Raw genomic sequence first — 18,419 nt, 5'->3', positions numbered from 1 at the left:
CTGCACCCCCGGGCACCAGGGTGGGTGGAGGTTGCCAAACCAAAGCACGCCCGACAGGGCGAGAGAGGCAGAGCCTCAGACTGAAAGGAGGAGGAGGAAGAGGACATTCACACTGGGGCCCTGGGGCAGGGCGGGGGCAGAGCCTAAGTCTGGGTCCCTTGTCTCTGGAGGAGGAGGGAGAGAGCTCTGCGGGGCTGAGCAGCGGAATGGGTGTAGGGGCCGGGGGAAGAGGTGGGGAGACCTCCCACACCAAGGGTGGTTCGTTCCACACAGAAGATACTTAGTGCAGAGGTTACTTAAAACAAACAAGTACCACCCTGGCTGGTGTAGTTCAGTGGATTGAGTGCGGCCTGCGAACCAAAGGGTTACTGGTTCAATTCCCAGTCAGGGCCCATGCCTGGGCTGTGTGCCAGGTCCCCAGGAGGGGGCACACGAGAGGCAACCACACATGGATGTTTCTCTCCCTCTCTTTCTCCTTCCTTTCCCCTCTGTCTAAAAATAGATAAGTAAAATATTTTAAAAATAAAATATTAATTAAAAAAATAAAAAAGATCCTATTTATTTATTTTTAAAAAACTAACAAGTACCCTGGATAAAAACAAATTAGATTCCAATGTAAAGGTTACAACAACAAATGAATGTTTGTGGAAGGAATTGGGAGCATCTAACAAAATTTTCAAGTTCACACTTCAACCAAGAAATCCTATTTCCAGGTACCTCGGCCCTGATCCAACCAGTAACATTTCAGCATGAACCGTGAGCTCACACATCTCTGGTGTATAAGCTGAGGCTACATGGCTTACCAATTCAGGACACAAAGTTTCTCACAGTTTCTCACAAAGTTTCTCTAAGAGCGTTTCAGCAACCTGCACAGGCCTGACACCACGCGAAAGCAGAGCCGGTTCCAGATGGACGGCAGCCGCAGCGCGGGCTCTCCACCAGCTGCTCCAGGAAAGCCCACACGCACGGCCGCGTGGCAGAGGACCCGAGGGCTGGGGCCGCCCCGGGCAGGGCTCTTAGAGAGACCGGGAGGAAGGCCGCCCCGAGGGGCCTGCGCTCGGCCATACCTGGGGGCGGGTAGCACTGCAGCAGCCTCAGAAGCTTGACCGACAGCCAGGGGGCTGGGACGAAGTAGTAAGTGTAGTCCTGCAGGTCTGTGGACGCGGACGTCACAATCTGCGAACCGACACAGGCGTGAGCCACTGCGGGCAGCTGTCCCCAGGAGGAGTGCCCCCCGCAGAGACCCACACAGACAGACCCACACTGAGGGTCCCGGTGCCCCGGGTCAGGCGCTGACTGACTGAGAGACTGTTCCACTCAACGCGCTGAGCGCACCCAGCCCTCGCCTCTGTGCTCCACAGGCGAGGGGGCGGCCGCACGCTGTGTGGCTGCCCACCCGCGGGACACAGACCCGCAGAGCCGCCGACCCTCCGCACAAAACGCTGCGGCACCCACAGGGCTCAGTCTGCTCTGCGGGCCGGGAGTGGAGGAGGCACGGCAGGGAGACCTCTGGTCCCCAGCCCCACGCCCCCACGGCCACCACGTGCACACCCTGCCATGAGCTCGCCGAGGCCAGAGGGCACGCTCCCCACACTCGCAGTTCCCACACAGCCCCCAGCAGCAGGCACTGTCCACAGGACGCCACATGTCCACCGCCACACAGCCCAGTGCCCCCCCATCCCCTGCGTCTTCACCCCGTGAAGCTCCCAGATGTGCCGCTCAAAGTCACAGGAGAGCAGTTCAGAAAGCTGGTGGTAGCAGATTCAGGTTCCACACAGCATCAAAGATGAATGAAAAGCAGAACCAAACAGGCCACACACACAAGACCGCGGGCCGTGTGACCCACTGCCACACAAGTAAGGCGAAGCCCACGGAGCCCAAGGACGGGCGCAGGGTGCTCAGGCAGGGAAGGGGGGGTGGCGGCGAGGACTGAGGTCACCCCAGGGAGGACAGGGCTCCCCACCACAGGCAGGAGCCCAGGACACCCCACCAGGACCTGCCCGCAGGCCCCACCTGCCCCGGATGAGAGCCTACAGCCGGGCTGCTCTGCTCTGGGACCTTCCCACACGGACAGGGCGGCTCTGCCCTGACTCAAAGCAGAAACAAGGCTAGCCAGGTGTCCCCCGCTCCAACAAGTAGATGGACGTATTAGCTGCCTGAAACAATGGCGACCAAGACCCACCCCGAGCCCCGCCCCCACCCCCAGACTTACTCTGCTCAGTCTGGAGACAGCCAGAGAGACGGAGGTTTTAAACTCCTCCGGGTTCTTCTGCGCCAGGGTGGTGATGAGACTCGTGGCGGCGGTCACTACGCCCTGAAGGGAGGACACGCGCATGGGTGCGTTTCCGTTCCAGGCAGCGCGTGCAAGGCGCACCTCTCGTTTCCAGCCCGCCGCACGGGCGACACCTGAAGAGCCGCGGGCGGCCCGGCACGTGGGGGTGGGGGGGCGCCCGTAGGCAGAGCTTCTCTCGCCAACTGCCGGCCGCCCCAGGGCACTGCAGCCCCGCCCCCAGCCCCGCCCACCCCGGCACCTTGTCGGCCGGTGGCTGCCCGGCCCCTGGACAGCAGTGCCCGCCACCCCACCTCCTCACCAGCCCGTGTGGGCTGTGAGGGGCATCGCCTCTGGAACCACTGGAGTCTTCACAGCCCAAGGGGAGCTGTGGGAAAGCCACTGAGAAAGCCCGCTCTGCCCTTCCCTTCAAAACCCTCACCTGGGGAATGTTTTTATTTTAGGGAGAGAGGAAGGGAGAAGGGGAAATACCAGTATCCATCGGCTGCCTCCTGCCCGCGCCCCACTGGGATCAAACCTGCAACCTAGGCGTGTGCCCTGACCAGGGACCGAACCCACAGCCTCCCAGCGCGCAGGACCGTGCTCCAGCCAGCTCAGCCCCTGGCCGGGGCAAGCCCTTTGTGGACAGTGGCCCAGGCCACGCCTCGGCCACTGGGCACCTCCCTCCCAGCTGGGACCTCCCGGCAGGCAGCACGGGAAGCCTCGGCTACTGAGCCAGCACAGGCCGTGGCTGTTCCCAGGAACCCGTGACTCTCGCAGGAAGATCTCACCTAAGGAAAGACGCTTTCTCTCAAAGATAAAAGAGACAAGCTGAACACCACCACTTCACAGTGAAGATGTGAGCCAGGCAGCTCAGAAACTGCCCTGGACCAGGTGCTCCCCTGCCCCCGCCCGGACTCCGTAGCTGAGAGGCAGGAGCCGTCAGCGCCAGGGGACCCACCTCCTCGGACCCTCGCTGTGCCGTCCCTCGGCTGCCGGCGGGACGTGAGAGCCACACCAACGAGCCGCTGACTGGCCTGTCTGTCCCTGGCGGGCAAAGGAAGTGCCGAAGACTGCCCGGGCCGGCCGGCCGGACAGACAGCTCCCGCAAACTCCATGCCAACTGCGCAGGTTCCACCAGAGCAGAGAGCTGCTCGCCGCGGTTCCTGCGTGCCCGGCCTGGCCCGGCTCGCCAAGTCCCCATGGGGTGAGACGAGCAAGCCGCCAACCAGAGCTGGCTGGAGCTCCTGGGCCACGGAGCGCAGGCTCTGGCTGTCGCTGTGCCGCTGCAGCATCTGGCAGGGAGGAGGCCGGGCCCAGGGGCCGTCCGCCGTGGAGCTGCAGGAGCCCGCCTGACGAGGCAGCAGGACGGCCTGCGCCAGAAACCCACGCGCTCCAGCAACAGCGTCTGCACAGCGCACTGCGCCCAGGGGAGGCCGCGGCACCCGGCCCTGGCCCACCCACCCGGCCCTGGCCCACCCACCCGCTGCCGCCTTTGTGCAACACCTGGGTCCTGGGACATCTGAGGGCCCCAGGCCCCAGCTCGGAGCCTTCGTCAGCTCCTGGTCCAAGCCTGGGTCTGTGGGAAGCTCTCTGACCCTCTGACCCTCTGCTGCCTCGTCTGCAAAACTGGGAAATGCCCCGCTGCCTCATGGGGTCCCCCTGAGAGGCAGCTTGGGAGCTGACGCCTCCCAACCTCTGGCACTGCTTCCCAGCCCACGGATGGCACCTGACCCGGTGCAACCCGGTGTGACCCGGCAAGTGTGGCTGGCCCGTGAGGCCACAGGCCCCAGCCTCCTGCCCAGGCCCACGCGCTCCCGACAGCTCTTCCCGCAGAGGAGGGGCTGCCCTGTCCCAGGCACAAGCCTGCCCAGGGGTGGGGCGAGTGGGGTGGGGACAGCCCACCGACTGTCACGCCCCAACAAGCTCTCACCCCCGAATCTGCAGGTAAAGGTCTTTTATTTTCAATTTGATGTTGAAGGTAGATTTCTCTTCCAGGAAAAGTGGTACTGACCAGCTAACAACACCCTCCCTCCACTCAGCAGGACAATGGTCCTGTTTGTCTCCGAGAGTGGCTCTCTCGTTTACACAACAGAACACAGACAGGACAAGGCCACTGTGTCCAACCCCTGCTCCCGACCTTGCCTCCCAGTGCCGTGTCCCACACGCCCGCTCAGTGGGGACGTCTAGCACAACCCCTGAGTCACGCGGGGCCCGGCCCTCACCCAGCGCACCAGGAACGCCCTCACTGCACAGGGAGTCTGGGGAGAACGGGGCCTCTGTCTTGGTCAGCTGTGCAGCCCAGCCTGCACAAGGACCCCAGTGCAGAGTCCCGGGGAGCCGGAGGCTGCAGCCACTCCTCCCCCCTGAAGAGGGCACTCCAGGCTCAAGGGCTGTGACTTGGGGAGACGCCCCACAGAGCCATCAAAGTGGCTGTTCCTGCAAAGGTGACTCTCAGCCCGAGGCATTTACCAAGTGCTGGTCGTTGAGGAGGTGCACCACTCGGGACGCCCAGTCGCCCGTGGGGACCAGGTGGGGAGACGTCCGGTACAGGCGCAGCAGGCACAGGGCGGCACTCTGCTTCGCGCTGTCCATGGTGTCTCTGAAAGACAGACACAGGAGTCACCTGACGACACAGCCAGCAGGACCGGGGCCCCCAGGAACACCCGGCCAGAGGCCCTGGGGGCGGAGGCGCGGCAGCGGGCAGGCTGCGTAGCACGCAGAGTACGAGCGCACACTCCTGCACAGGGGCCTGTCGGACACAGCCGCCTCCAGGCACTGCACACCCAGCTCCGCCCCCCCCCCCCCCCCGCCCCGAGAGCCCGCGCCCTGCTGCCTGCCGCTCTCCGAGGGACCAGCACGAACGCGCCCCCACCGCTGGGGGCCCCTGGCTGTGTGGCTGTGCGCGAGCAACACCCCTGGCACCCTCCACCTGCAGGTGCCCCCGAGAGCCGCCCCGATGTCCAAAACAACCAGCCGGCAGGCGCTGGGCCCTGCCGGCCCTCAGCGCTGCGGAGCGCCGAGAGGCTGGGGGAGCCTCTCGGAGCCCCCCAGAGACCCCAGGAGGGGCTCTGCTCGGGCTGGAGTGCTGGCTGAGGACGCAGCCTGGCCCCCACCACAGGGGCCCCACACAGGCCGTCGGGGCACCGGTCGGCGTTCACAGGGCACCGGGCACGCGGCCCGTCCGCAGGAAAAGAAGGGGCGTGGGGGCTGGCTCTACCGTGCACCCCCTCTGGCCTTTTCATCCCTAAACGAGCCTAAGCCAACACGAGAAACCCCAAACCACACCCACCCCCACTGTTTTGCAAAGAAGAACAAGTTTAGAAAAGATCCCTCTTGGGCTGCAAACAGCCTGGGGAGCAGAAGTGGAGGCCCGCCCGCTCTGGCCGCACCCCCCCCGAAGAGTGGCAGAACGGCACCCACCGCCGAGCTCTGTCCAGGCCGTGGGCTGCGGTGGCTGACACGACCGCCGGGACGCCGGCCGCCCACACCACCGGTGCACCCAGGACTCGGCTCTGGCCGAGGGCAGCCGGGTCCCCTCCGTGCTCACAACCCCAAGTCCTGACGGACGCGGGGCCCCTGCCCGGCTGCCCTCGGCTCCAACGCCGTCACACGCAGCCCCTCTCAGCAGGAACGTGTGAGTGTGCGAGGAGTGGGAAGCGCAGCATCAACATGGGGGGGCGGACCAGGGGAAACCGCCGCCACCCGGCTGGAGGGCTGCAGCGTGTCGGAGCTGCAGGCACCACCCCCACACCCACCACCCTGCCCGCCCCTGGGCTCCACCCTGGGCTCCGCCTGGGGGCACCACCCGAGCACTCCAAGCCACCGCTGGCTGGACTTCAAGGGTCGACCATCTCAGTCAAGGGGGGCTGCCGGGTGTCACACTACCACGGGCTCTCGCTGTGGGAGGGACCGGGGCCCCGCAGGCCCCTCCCCTGGAGACCCGGCTCACGGCTTCCTGCCTGCCCTCCCGAAGCCCTCCCTCGGGTCTGGGCTCGTCTCCACGTGCCCCTTCGTGCCCCTCAGTGTGCACCCGCGGCCCACCTCCACTTCAGGGAAATACTCCTGAACTTACCCCTGACCACGTCTCAAAGATTCTCTCTGCCTGCTTCCCGTTTCATTCCTACAACAGGTGTTTATCAAACACCTACTATGTACCAGGCACGATTCAAATGCTGGAACTAAAGCCACAGCCACCGCAGACAGAAAACTCAGGCCCCAGGGCTGGCCACCTGAGGGCGGGCCAGGGCCGGGATGGGAGGGAGTAAGGTCAGGGAAGGCCTCGCTGGACCTGGGCCGCCCTCATGGGTGAGGGGGTCCAGGGTGCCGTGCAGCCCCCTGGGGAGCAGCCCCCTCCCTCAGTCCGCCCTGGCCACCTCCGGTCCTTCCTCGTCTCGGCGCTGCGCTCGCCGGGGGGCCCCTCCGAGCGCCCGCCGGGGCTGCCTGGCCCGTGTGCGACCGTGTCCCTGGGCTGCCCGCCAGCTTCCTCGGCTGTGCGTTCAAGCTCGTATTTTCATCGGGCTGTCCTGTGGTCTCTCCCTGCCAGACTTCTCCACCTGCCCCTGCTGTGACCCTGCTGTGACCCTGCTGTGACCCTCCTGCAGAGCTCTCGTGGCCACCCTGCCACTGCGCTTCCTGCACTCAGTCCAGCCCAGGCTCTTCCGCACGGCACGCTGACACGAGGAGCCAGGTCACCCTTGGCCACACGGCCCATCAGGTGCGCTGCAGGACACGGTGCACCAGCCCTGGCCTCCCCCAGCAGATGCTGGCAGAACAGGCTCCACCGTGACGACCAGACGTGCTGGGACTCTGCCCAAGGTCCCCCGGGGCAGCACCGGCCTTTGAGACCCACAGGCCCAGAGCCCTTGCTCCAGTGTGGGTGGGTGCACTTCCTGACACCCTCCACCCTCGCCAGTGAGTCCCCGAGGGTCTCCTCCATGTGCCCGTGGCCAGCTGTCCTCAAGGACCCGGTCCCCGAGTCCTGAGCAGGTGCCCTGGGCTAGGCCCTCCGTCAGCCAGGCGTGTCCCATGGGCACGGCTCCCAGGCAGCCTCCAAGCTCAGCAGAGTGTCTGGAAGGTGAGGGGCGCCCTCCCTCCCAAAACCCTGAGACCAGGGTGGCCCCGCACCGCGCTGAACTCCCCCAGAGCTGCCAGCTCGGCCCCATGCAGTGCCCCCCCACGTCTGGGGGGTCGGGGGCAGTTTACAAAGAATCCTCAGCACTTGGGGGCGTGGCCTTTCCCGCACCGTGACTGGGGGAAGAGTAAGAAGAGGTGCGGTGCGTACAGGACACGTGCCCCTCCTTCCGTGGCCTGTGTGAGGCTGACGCCACTTCCTGGTCTGGCTGCGCTTGGCCTGGGGCGGGGGGAGGCCAGGCTGGACTTCACCTGAGTCTAAACCGGGTCTGGTCTCCGACTGCATGAAGTGCCGAGATTAACTCAGTCTGTGAATTATTGAAGTAGTTAATATGCATTTGATTTTCTTAACATGAGAGAGACATTTTTCAACAAGCCACGAGACACGTACCCAGCTACGAGGATTTTGGGGATCTCCCCAGCAAACGCCTCGGCCATCTCGCGGCTGCCGACGTTGGCGACGCAGTGCAGGGCCAGACCCATGAAGGTGGGGTTCCGGCTGGCCAGGTCGTTCTTGATGGCATTGTTGATCAGGCGGATCAGCTCGCTGTTGGAGTTCACCAGCACAGAGATGAAAAGGTATCCCTGGGTGCGAAAAACGAGAGAGCAGGATGCTCAGTGCCAGCAGGTGTGCGTGGCCCGCGGCCCCCAGTGGCTTCACGCAGACACGAGCAGCCTCCCTCAGGACCACGCCCTGCCCGCTGGGCTGCCGTGAGAGCCACGCTGGGGAGGGCCCGTCTGCACCGGGGTGCAGCGCCACGCCTGCTACAGAAGACGGGTCTCTGTTTCTGATTCTGCCGTGAGGAAGTCCCGCAGGGTGAGCCTGAGAGGCAGTCAGAGGCCCCCCCGGGAACCAGACACCGTGGCCCTCCCCCCAGTCCCACGCATTTGTCCGCCGACGCGCGTGAGGACCGCAGGCCCACCGCGGTCCTGGAGGAGCGCGACTGTAGCCTAGCAGCTCTATGGTGGATTCCAGAACCCCAGGTGACTGCTGCCCCCTCTCCGGAATCCGTCTCTGCGCACCCGGCTCACCCTCCCCACCAGCCCAGACACCCGACAGCCCACCCGCTCCCCGTGCAGGGGCTCGGGGAGTTCCCCAGGCCACCTGGTCTCGGGGGGAAGACCCGCGTCGGCGCTGCTGCCCTCCGGCTCGGCCCCCCAGCTGCACGCCGGGGGCTCGTGCGCGCCCATGGCTGGTGCTTCCTGCTCAGCCGGAGCCACGCCCAGCCCGCCCCTCTCCCTTGGTCTCACCCGGGGTCTCGCCCGGGTGCCCTACCTCCCGGCCGCCCCTCCCGCCAGGCCCCCACTGGGCACGGGCCAGGGCGGTGACCTCTGTTGTTCACAGGGTGTCCAACATCATCTCCCCACCGGCCCACACCTGCTCCTGGCGCACTGTCTGCAGGGGACCCCCGGCACACAGCTGGGCCACGGCAAACTCCAGTTCTCAGCGAACAAACACTAACACTTAACGGATCTCCTGCCACCTGAGGTGGTCTTACGTCCTGTGAGCCAGGTCCTTGGGCCACAGAGGGACATGTCACTGGGTGACACTGGAGAGGGTGTGGAGACACAGCACTGCTCTGAGATGACCAGGGCACCTGGAAAGGTGCCTGAAGGTAGGAGCCAGCCTGCGTGGGAGTGGTGCCCGTTCCAGGAACAGGAGCTGGGCCAGGGGCCGCAAGGTGTGCTCCGGGGAGAAGACAGCCTTCCCTGCCCTCCCCTCTGAGGCAGACCTCACAGGGGCCGTCACGGAGCGGCTGGCCTCAGGCAGTAGCAGTATGAGCCATGGAAACGTCCCAGACCGTGTGGAAATGGCCAGCGCATTAGAAGACCCTCGCCCAGGGGGAGCCCCTGGAAGGCTGCGCTGGCACCCAGAGCCCCCTCTACAAGGCCAGCCTGCCCGGCCCTACCTGCAGTGACACTTACGATCTGCTTCTCTGTGTATCGGTTGGAGCTCAGCAGGTTCACGGCCTCCATGTGCCCAAAGTCAATGTCATGGCCCAAGAGAAAGATGAAGAGCAACTTGCAGACGTACTTCTTTTTACTGTAGCCATCAAGAGCCTTGTCGCCTAGAAGGGAAACCAAGCGCTCAGCGGCAGGGACAAGCCAGGCAGCGCAGGCACCAGTCTCCAGCAGGGACCATGGCCCGCCAACCCACGCTGACCCTGCACCAGGCATGGGTGGCATCTCTGCACAGGGGGGCGCACCCCGGAATCCAGATGTCTGGCCTCCCTCAAACACAGAAACAGAAGACCTGAAGCAGGAGTGTAGGCTCCCAGGACAGGTCAGCCCCGAACAGGTACCACTGGGGCCACACTCCGACCTGCCACAGCCCCCAGGGCTGCTGGAGCCAGCCCCGCCTTCCACCAACATGCGAACGACCCCCCGAGTGCGTGAGTGGACCAGGAGACGAGCCCCACAGAACCTCCCACCTCCCGTCAGCTTCAGGGCACTCACCCCCGTAACACCCCATGGAAGGGCCCCAGGGCTCCGCTCTCCACCCACCCCAACCGGCCAACGCGTCCTCAGCGGACACCGTGGCGCATTCCAACCACGCCGCCTGCAGAACAGAAAACACCCCTTCCGGGGCCCACTCAGCACCTCCATCATGAACACCAGACGCCTTAGGGGCGCTTTAAAAGTGTACAACGCTCCCTGGAGCCAGCCGTGAGCAGGCCACACAGAGGTGCCAGCCGGGGGGGCTGGTGGTCTCACGGTGGCTTGGTGGCCGCAGCAAGAAGCCAAGTCCTCTCTGTCCCCGGTGCCCAGGCAGGGCCCGGCCCCAGCCCTGCCTGCGGTCAGATGGGAAGCAGAGGCGGCTCTGGCCCTGGGGCCTGCGGATCCGACCCATGACAGAGTGAGCCAGGCCGTGGAGCCTGGGCGCAGCCTGGCGAGGGCGGGCTGGGGCTGCCTTTCTGGTGTCTCGGGCACGGTGGCCCCGGGCCTCCCCAGCAAGTTTCTAGCCGGCAGCCCCCCGAGACCTGGCCCCCAGCAGCACCTGCCCCAGAGGCTGTGGACTGAGGGGCTGGGCCAACGCGGAGCTCGAGAGTTCCGGGAGCACCTGAGAGTCCTCAGGGCACTGGGAGCGTGCGTCCTGAGACGCTGAGGGCTCTGCCCCACTGCTCCCGGCGGCCGGAAACAAAAGCTCTGCTTGACGCACATGGCCCAGATGTCTGTCCGTCTCCACCAAGAAAGTGTGAGCACTGGCTCCACCAGCACCGCCCCCCAACACCTCCAGCCCCCGCCCCGGTCCCCCTCAGGGGCGAGGCCCAGGCCACCGTGTGTGCGAGGAGCCCAGGGTCCCGGCGGCCACCACGGGCACCGCGGAGCCTTGCTCTGCACTCCGCAGGAGCCCGAGGCCACCCCCAACCACAGACTCATCGTCAGGACCCCGGGTCCGGGCACCGCCAGTCAGCTAGCTCCAAACGGATGCTGGGTGTGCAGGTCCCAGGCAGAAGCCCTGCGCGCCCGTCCGCTGTCCCACGAGACGGCACCGGGGGGGCAGGACTGAGAAAGAAGCCCTCCTGCAGCCGGGGGCGAGGACAGGACTCCGTGGCCCCACAGCAAACCCAACCCCATGCTGGCCAGAGCCTTTGCACAGCCCTCCCAACACAGCCCCTGTGCCCAGACGGACAACTGCCGTCTGCACCAGCAACTTGACTGCCCACCAGCGGGCCCTGCCCTCTGCACGCCCGACGCGGCCTGTGCCTGGCCCGCCCGAGGCAGCCACTCCTGCCCACTCCAGCAGGCTGAGCCTCCAAACCCACCCTCCTCGGGGCTCCCCTTCAGCTCCGGAGGCCGCGCCGGCCCCGTGTCTCACTGCCACCCTCACGAGAGCTCAGCGTGCCTTCCGCCCAACGCCTCTGGAGCCCACAGTGCGGCGCCCTCCCGGCTGTGCCAGCCTGAGACGGCCCTCCACAGGTCAGTTTCAGCGCTGGGCCGGCCAGCTTTGTGGTCGCAGACTTGGAACTCACACCGAGGTGTTTCTGGCCGTGGATGGGGATGTCGGCAGTGACAGCCACAGCCCTGGCCTGCCGGTGCACGAGGGGAGAGGGCGGAGGGACAGCGGGCTGCCCGCCCAGAAGCAGGACACGGCGCCGGGACGGGCAGTGCCGGGAGGAGTGCGAGCACAGCACAGGTAGGAGCGGGTGGGAGAGACGGCGAGGGGCTGGGGACAGGCCCTCCCTCACCCTCTCTCGGAACCCAGATCCCCCTCCAGCTGCGTCAGCCGCTCCGTCCGTCCGTCCGTCACGGAGCTCTTCCCCAGTTACCGCAGGTCTCAGTTCTAGAGCTCCCACTAGTTCTTTTTCCCAAGTCTGCTGCGTCACCTTTGACATGTTCCAAGTTTCCTGCTGAAACTTCCGGGTTTGTCGATTAGGTCTTTACCATGGTCAGCCCCGTTCCTGACCATGACCTGCGCCTGGAACCGGGTCTCCGGGACTATCCGCCGTCTCTGCCGCGGGCTGGACCGCCTGGGACCCCGTGTTGGGCAGCGGGCCTGGAAAGCCGCTGCAGGGGCCCTCTGTAGCCCCGCCGACTGCACGGCCCCCAGACAAGACTGTCCTCTCGCCTCGTCTCGGGGGAAGACCTGCGGTCCCGTGAGCACCGGGCGTCTGGAGCCCCACCACACTGTGACAGGGCTCGCCCACTTCCCGTCACTCCCACCTGCGGGCACTGCCTTTGGGGGTCTCGGGCCACAGTGGAAGGAAGGGGGTCTCCACTTGGGGTGGGCTCTGAGCTTTGACTTTTTCTCCTCTAACCAGGGCTGCTCACACTGGGGAGCCTTCCGGTGCACCAGAAGGTGTTGAGTAGCCTCTCTGGCCTCCCCCCACTAGGTGGCAGTAGCACCCTCCCACTCAGGTGTGACAGCTAAAAATGTCTCCAGATCTTGCCAAACGCCCCTGGAGGGCAGATAACCACCCTGGAGACTTCCCAGGTCAGCGAACACAGGGCTCTGCCCCCCGCCCGTGCCTCGGGGATCAGCAAATGCTCTCACGGCACAAGCAGCCGAGGGCGGCGCCTGCGAGCACTGGGCAGACCTCCCCTCGGGTAAGGCTCGGTAACTCTGCTCTCAAGGATTTTTTCACGCTGTGTCTCTTTTTTTTAACCCTCCCCGGAGGATATGTTTCTTACTGATTTTGAGAGAGAGAGGAAGTGAGAGAGGGGGGAACAGAAGCATCGATGTGAGACAGAAACGTCGGCGGGCTGCCTGCTGCACGCACCGTGCAGCCTCCGGCCGTTGGGGGTGACACTCCCACCAGCCGCCCGGCCCAGCCTGGCCAGGGCCACACCGTGCCTCCTTCCAGGACTGTCCAGGTAAAGGGCTGGTCTAAGCCTGCCCGTCCGACGCGGCGCCTGAGCACGCGAACCATGACGGCGCACGGCGGGCGGGCTCCCAGTGCACGACACAGAGGCACGGCAGGTGCGAAGGCCCGGGGTGAGGAAGCAGACAACGCCTCCGCGTCCCCTTTTCCCACGACGCACACTGCAGTGACATCTTAGATGGGAGGGGTAAGTGCCGCGAGTTAAAATCCACTTTTACTTTCTCAGTGGGAGCACTAGAAAGCTCTGCATGCGACTCACACAGCCTCTCCAGGGGACAGCACAGATCTAGCACCTAACACACCCTACGCGGGGAGTGCCCAGGAGCGGGACGCTCACCTGTGCAGGCAGGGACAGGTTCCCCTCACCCACCACTGCTCCGGGCACACACGTGCTCAGTCAGCGCCCACCGGGCACCGGCCGGGAGGGAGCCCCCTCCCCACACGCGATGGTCAGCTTAGACGGGCGTGGGGGGGGGAACGGCATTTACACCGGTGGCTGGGAGGCCGCCCGAACAGCCGTGAACGTTTGACAGCAACACCGTCCCCCCAGGGTGCTGCCGCCGTCCCCTCGCCTGGACCCGGGCAGGGCAGCCGACACGGGCCCCCTGGCCGTGAAGGCCGGGGTCCGAGGCCCGCTCTGCCTTCCCGGGCTCTCCGGCCACACGGTCGAGGGCTCCGCCCTTCCCGCCCAACGCCAGACCCCGCAACCAGGCAGTGCACGCTCCAAAGCGCCCTGGAGGCCAGCGCGGACCCTAGCAGAGCCGCACCACCACCCGCCGCCTCCCTGCACTTCCCACCGCTGTGCCCCTGGGACCCCGGCCCTCCCAGGGTCTGCCGCACGGACAGCGCCCTGTCTTGCCGCGCAGCAAGGAGACGCAGCAGGGGAAGTGACCTGGAACGTGGACGCATGTTCCTGAGTGGGAGGAGCGGCCGGACCAGGCTGCGGAGGGCCCGCTGCCCCCGCACGGCGCTCCGGAGAAGGCAGGGTGGAGGCACGGCAAGCCCAGCGGTTGCCGCGGGGGCGGGGGGGGGGCGCACACAGGGTTCCCAGGGCAGTGACACCACAGTGGTGGACGCCTGTCCCAGCGCGCTTGCCCACACCCCGAGGACACGTGACACCAAGATGAGTCCCATGCCAACTGGGGGCTCTGGGCGAGGGCGGGTCAGCGCAGCCTCACCGACGGTGACACAGGCACCACCTGCTAGGGCGTCCTTAACGGGGGCTGTGCACGGGGAGGCAGGACACTTGTGGGGACTTCCGTGCCTTCCTTTTAATTTCGCTGTGAACGTAATACTGCCTTGAAAGAATAAAGTCTCAATAAGAAAAGATAAATAAAAACACTTTAAAGCAATGGAAATTATTAGACCTCGCCCTCAAAAATATGCACATAAGCAAACCATTTCACCAGCCATGTCGGGCGTCCCCCCCAGGCCTCCGGGAGCACCCTTGGGCCTGGCTGGAAGGGTCACAACACGGCACTGCCCCTGGGGGTCGGCAGAGCTCGACCAGTCACTGTCGCCCTGAACTCCACTCGCACCCCATCACCCGGCAGCACGGGGCCGCCTCCGCCAAGGAGTCCTGTCTTCCTGTCCCCACGGCTCCTCGGGGCTGGTCCCAGCCCCTCCTCTACCCACGGTTCCCGGGAGCTTTCAGCCAGTCTCTGAGGTCTGTGTAGAGACGTGAACAAAGCCTCAAACCTGTAAGAATTCACTGAAAAACTGAGGCTTAAAGGGCTAACCGGCCTTTCACAAACACGTCCTTTAGACTGCAAATCGACACTTGACCCGTCTTCTAAAGGTGCACTCCCCACAGAAGGAGGGGATCAGGTGTGTTACCAACACGGCAAAAACGCTCTGACACGGGAAGTGCTCGGATCCCTCGACGGAACTCCGCACAAACACCCAGTGGCCGTGGGCAGAGCACATCTTCATCCGGGCTCCTGCTCGGACTCCGAGTGCAGGCCTGCTGGTTCTCACACCTGGGGTCCCCAGGGGCCAAGGCCTCGTGGAGGTCGCTGGTCTGGGGCGGCACCCTCCGGCTCCGGGGAGAGCCCAGGCCTCAGAGGCGCCAGGCTAGCTGGTCTGCTCTGAGCAAACGTCAAGTGACTCGAGAACAACCAGCGGGCTGGCCTGAGGCACTTGTAAACTCTGCACGGCCATGGCAGTGACTGTAACTAAGGACTGAACTTTGGTTCGAAGTGGAAAAAAAACACAACATCAAGAGACTAAGACCTGGCTGGTGTGGCTCAGTGGGTTGAGCATGGGCCCGCAAACCAAAGGGTCGCAGGTTCAATTCCCAGTCAGGGCACGTGACTGGGCTGCGGGCCGGGTCTCCAGTGGGAGACTCATGAGAAGCAACTGATCTGTGTTTCTCTCCCTCCCTTTCTCCTTCCCTTCCCCTTTCTCTAAAAAATAAATAAATAAAACCTTAAAAAAAAAAGATCAAGTCCCTCCTACGTAAAATTTACAACAGAACATTTCATGAGGCCACACACACTTACCTTTGAATTTTGATCGAATGTTTGCCAGCTCCTTGTTTATTCTCTTTATTTCTGCTTCTTTACTTTTGCCTGAAAAAAAGCACAAACGCGTTAACTGGTGTCCACACAGGCCCCTGTCCCCTGAGGAGACCGGCGCGGGGCAGAAATGGCAGAATCACTGCTTGCAGAAGCCAGAGGCACCGGGCAAGCCGCCTCCGACCAACCTGCCTCTGCCCAGGCCCGGGGGGCAGCACGGCCTTCGGTCCACACGGGCGAGTTCCCCTCCACGGTGACGCTTTCGGCTCACCCTCTCGCCCCAGCTCTGGAACGAGAAGCACCCAAATACCTGCCGAACGTTTCCCAGTAACAGTTTACTCCTAGGAGTGACCTTCACTGCCACAGGTCAGTTCTACAGTGTGCACTTCTGCCCACTGTGGGCTTCCAGCCCCCCTTGCTGGTGCGGCCGCCAGCCCTCAGACTCCGCTCCGCGGCGCTCGGGGAGGCGCAGGAGCCTCCACGACACAGGGACAGTCGAGCTCCAGCTCCGTCCTGGGTCTACCGGGAGGTGTCCTTAACCCCGGACGTGCGTGCAGAGCGCATCAGCAGGGCATGGAGCCTGGACCACGTTCACCCTCCTGCACCAAGGCCTAGAGAGCGCAGGTGACTCCCAGGGCCACACCACCCCGGCAGAAGTACAAGAGATCTTCCACCACGCGGCAGCAGGGGAGGCGCTGTGCTTCTCGTTACAGAAAGACAAGCCTGTGAACTTCCACCGCTCTTCGAAAGGAGGACCCAGTTTGCTGCTCAAGACCCTGTCCGGGTGCACCCTCGGTCCAGCGGCCGCACTGCCAGGGGGAGAGGTCCGAGCAGCTGCTCCCAGCTCTCAGGCGCACCAGCACTCTCCTCCAGGTGCCCCACCTGCCCACCCACCTCGCCTCCTCACCACCCCTTCTGGGACGCACCCTGGGAGCCCCAGCAAGGCAGCCCCTCTCCAGGACGCTCCCAGAGAACACCATCATCTTTCACCGCTAACCTGCTGACCAAGGGAGCCTAAAACCTGCCGAATCACAGCAACGCCCTGTCCAGGAAGCCCCCGGCAGAGTGGCGGTAAGGACAGGGCCACGGGGCAGGCTCAGCAGCAGCCGGGCTGAGGGGCAGGGACTTGGGTTAGAACCACTTCCCGCCCTGGGGGAGCTGCCAGCCCCCCCCCGGGGGGGGATGGTGGGGGCTGCACAGCTCCAGCAGGGAAGTGCAGCAGTCCGCTCTGGGGAAGCAGTGTGCAGCCTGTGAGTGGGCCGGGCACCCCAACCTCCTCGGCCAGACCCTCTCACTCCCTGCCCTGCACTCCTGCCAGTTCCCCCCGGGGCAGGTCAGGGACCACCTTGTACTTAAACTTTCCTTAAGAAGTAGTATCTTGTTGAAGCAGGCTTTCGGACCTGGCAGAAAGGCCCATGAGAGACAGCCCAGGAGCCTTCTGCCGCACACACCTGAAGACTGCAGGTGGCTTCACACAACCTGGACAGAGTGTGGACGAAGCACTGTGCACAGGAAGGTACGCATGTGTGTGCACACCTGTGTGTGCCCATACATGTCTGTGCCTGTGTGTGCACCTGTGTGCCCACACGTCTGTCAGTACGCGCACCTGTGTATGTGCTCCCCACGGGCATACAGGAACCTGTCTCTGTGCTCCCCGCTCTGGTGTACCCAGTAACCGACGGCCGCCCCGAGGCCCTCTCCTCATGCGGCAACGCCCCCATCGGGAGTACAGCCCACAGACGCACCGGCACTGGGTGGGGCTTTGCATTACTCTGCACAGCGAGGCTGCCCCAGGTGTCAAGCCCTGCACACGCCCGGGGGTTCCGCCGGAGCAAAGTGCTGCACTAGGTTCCAGGTGCCTGTCCCAGGGAAGGTCTTGAAGGAAGCCCGGTGTGCCGGTGCTGGCTGTTACGCCCCCTCCCGCACACAGACTCACACAGACTCACAACGTTAGCAGACCTCTCCCGCTGTGCACCCCGAAGCCCCCGTCCCCTACATGGGGGGGGGGCAGCCTGCTCACTCAAGCTGCACTTCTTCCCGGACAGAGGGCCTCACCCACAACCTGGCCACCCCACACTGCTGGGAGCCGGTCTAGCAAAAAGCCTTATCTTCTCAGATAAAGAATTCCCTTTGAGGGAGGGGCAGGGTTTACTGCCCTACAGGCGGCGCTGACTTCAGAAACCAGTCCTAACCAGGTCAAGTGCCTCAGCGGGCCCGCGGTCTGACCTCTGTCCCACCCGCACGGGCTCTATCACACACGCGGCAGGTCTGCCGGCCACCGAAGACACCCGGCCGGTAACAGGCGACCCCGCGCGCGGTGGACTTAGGAGCCCTGCTAGCTAATGAATAACCTGGACCAGCCCTCAACCTCCGGCCAGAAACCAGCGAGCCGCGTGCCCAGTCAGCAGCGCAGAGTGCGGCCTGGGGCACGGGCCCTGCTGAGAGCCCCCGGGCGGCAGAGGTGTCCTCCCGCACCTCCCTCCTGCAGCGGCTTGCTGCCCAGCGGCTTCCCCGGCCCGCGAGCTGAACTGGCCAGCAGACGGCCAGCGTCCCGGGAAGCAGAGTGCAGGGGCCTGTCACAGCTCATTACAGGACAGCAAGGCACCCAAATGTTAGGGAGAAGTCTGAAATTCTCAGTAAAATGTGCTCTAAATAAAGACTTTTCGTCTGGGTATGAGTTCACTGAGTGAGTCAAAAGCCCAAAATTGACCAGAAAGCCTGTTTTCAAAGGAAGGTATCGTTGCTAAAAGTACACTGAAGGCGGTCAACAGAGCAAACTGTGAAACGAAGCCAGGACACAACCACGGGTCCAGGCCCTAGGAGCCGCACCGACCCTGGGCCATCACCGCAGCCCCTACACCCCTCAGTCTCTCCACGGGTGGGCGACCGTGAGGACCCACGAAGCAGTGTGGCCACAGGAAGCGGCTGGAGGGAGCATCGCTGGGGCACTGTCTGCTGGTCCTCCTCAGGAGGGCACGAGAAGCCCAAGCTCAGAAGACCCCCCCACAGCCACCGGCATGACAGAGCTCTAACTCGAGAGGGGCTGCTGTGCCACAGCAGGCGAGGCCGCGGTGGACTCTGACCGAGGCCCGCGGGTGCTCTTGTCAGCTTTGCTGAGCCGGCTCTCACCCCCTGAAGCACCGAAGCCACAGGCTTTGGGGCGCTCAGAGCGGCGCA

General features: G+C 64.5%; 1 protein-coding gene across 2 annotated transcripts in view; it reads right to left on the bottom strand.

Annotated features, from left to right (window-relative positions):
- Positions 1 to 18,419, bottom strand: part of AP2A2 (adaptor related protein complex 2 subunit alpha 2) — a 55,522-nt gene that overhangs the window by 15,445 nt on the left and 21,658 nt on the right. For both annotated transcript variants that reach the window (XM_045821063.1, XM_045821064.1), the window contains exons 2-7: positions 15,228 to 15,296; positions 9,329 to 9,471; positions 7,794 to 7,987; positions 4,742 to 4,871; positions 2,213 to 2,314; positions 1,068 to 1,176 (exon numbers count right to left, since the gene is read on the bottom strand). In XM_045821063.1, the coding sequence (XP_045677019.1) occupies positions 1,068 to 1,176; positions 2,213 to 2,314; positions 4,742 to 4,871; positions 7,794 to 7,987; positions 9,329 to 9,471; positions 15,228 to 15,296 (747 nt within the window). The remainder of the gene's footprint in view (positions 1 to 1,067; positions 1,177 to 2,212; positions 2,315 to 4,741; positions 4,872 to 7,793; positions 7,988 to 9,328; positions 9,472 to 15,227; positions 15,297 to 18,419) is intronic.

The sequence above is a fragment of the Phyllostomus hastatus genome, unplaced genomic scaffold, assembly GCF_019186645.2.
Source record: "Phyllostomus hastatus isolate PE091 unplaced genomic scaffold, TTU_PhHast_1.1 phas_scaffold_443, whole genome shotgun sequence".
NCBI classification, from domain to species: Eukaryota; Metazoa; Chordata; class Mammalia; order Chiroptera; family Phyllostomidae; genus Phyllostomus; species Phyllostomus hastatus.
This window is presented reverse-complemented; position numbering and strand designations above follow the sequence as displayed.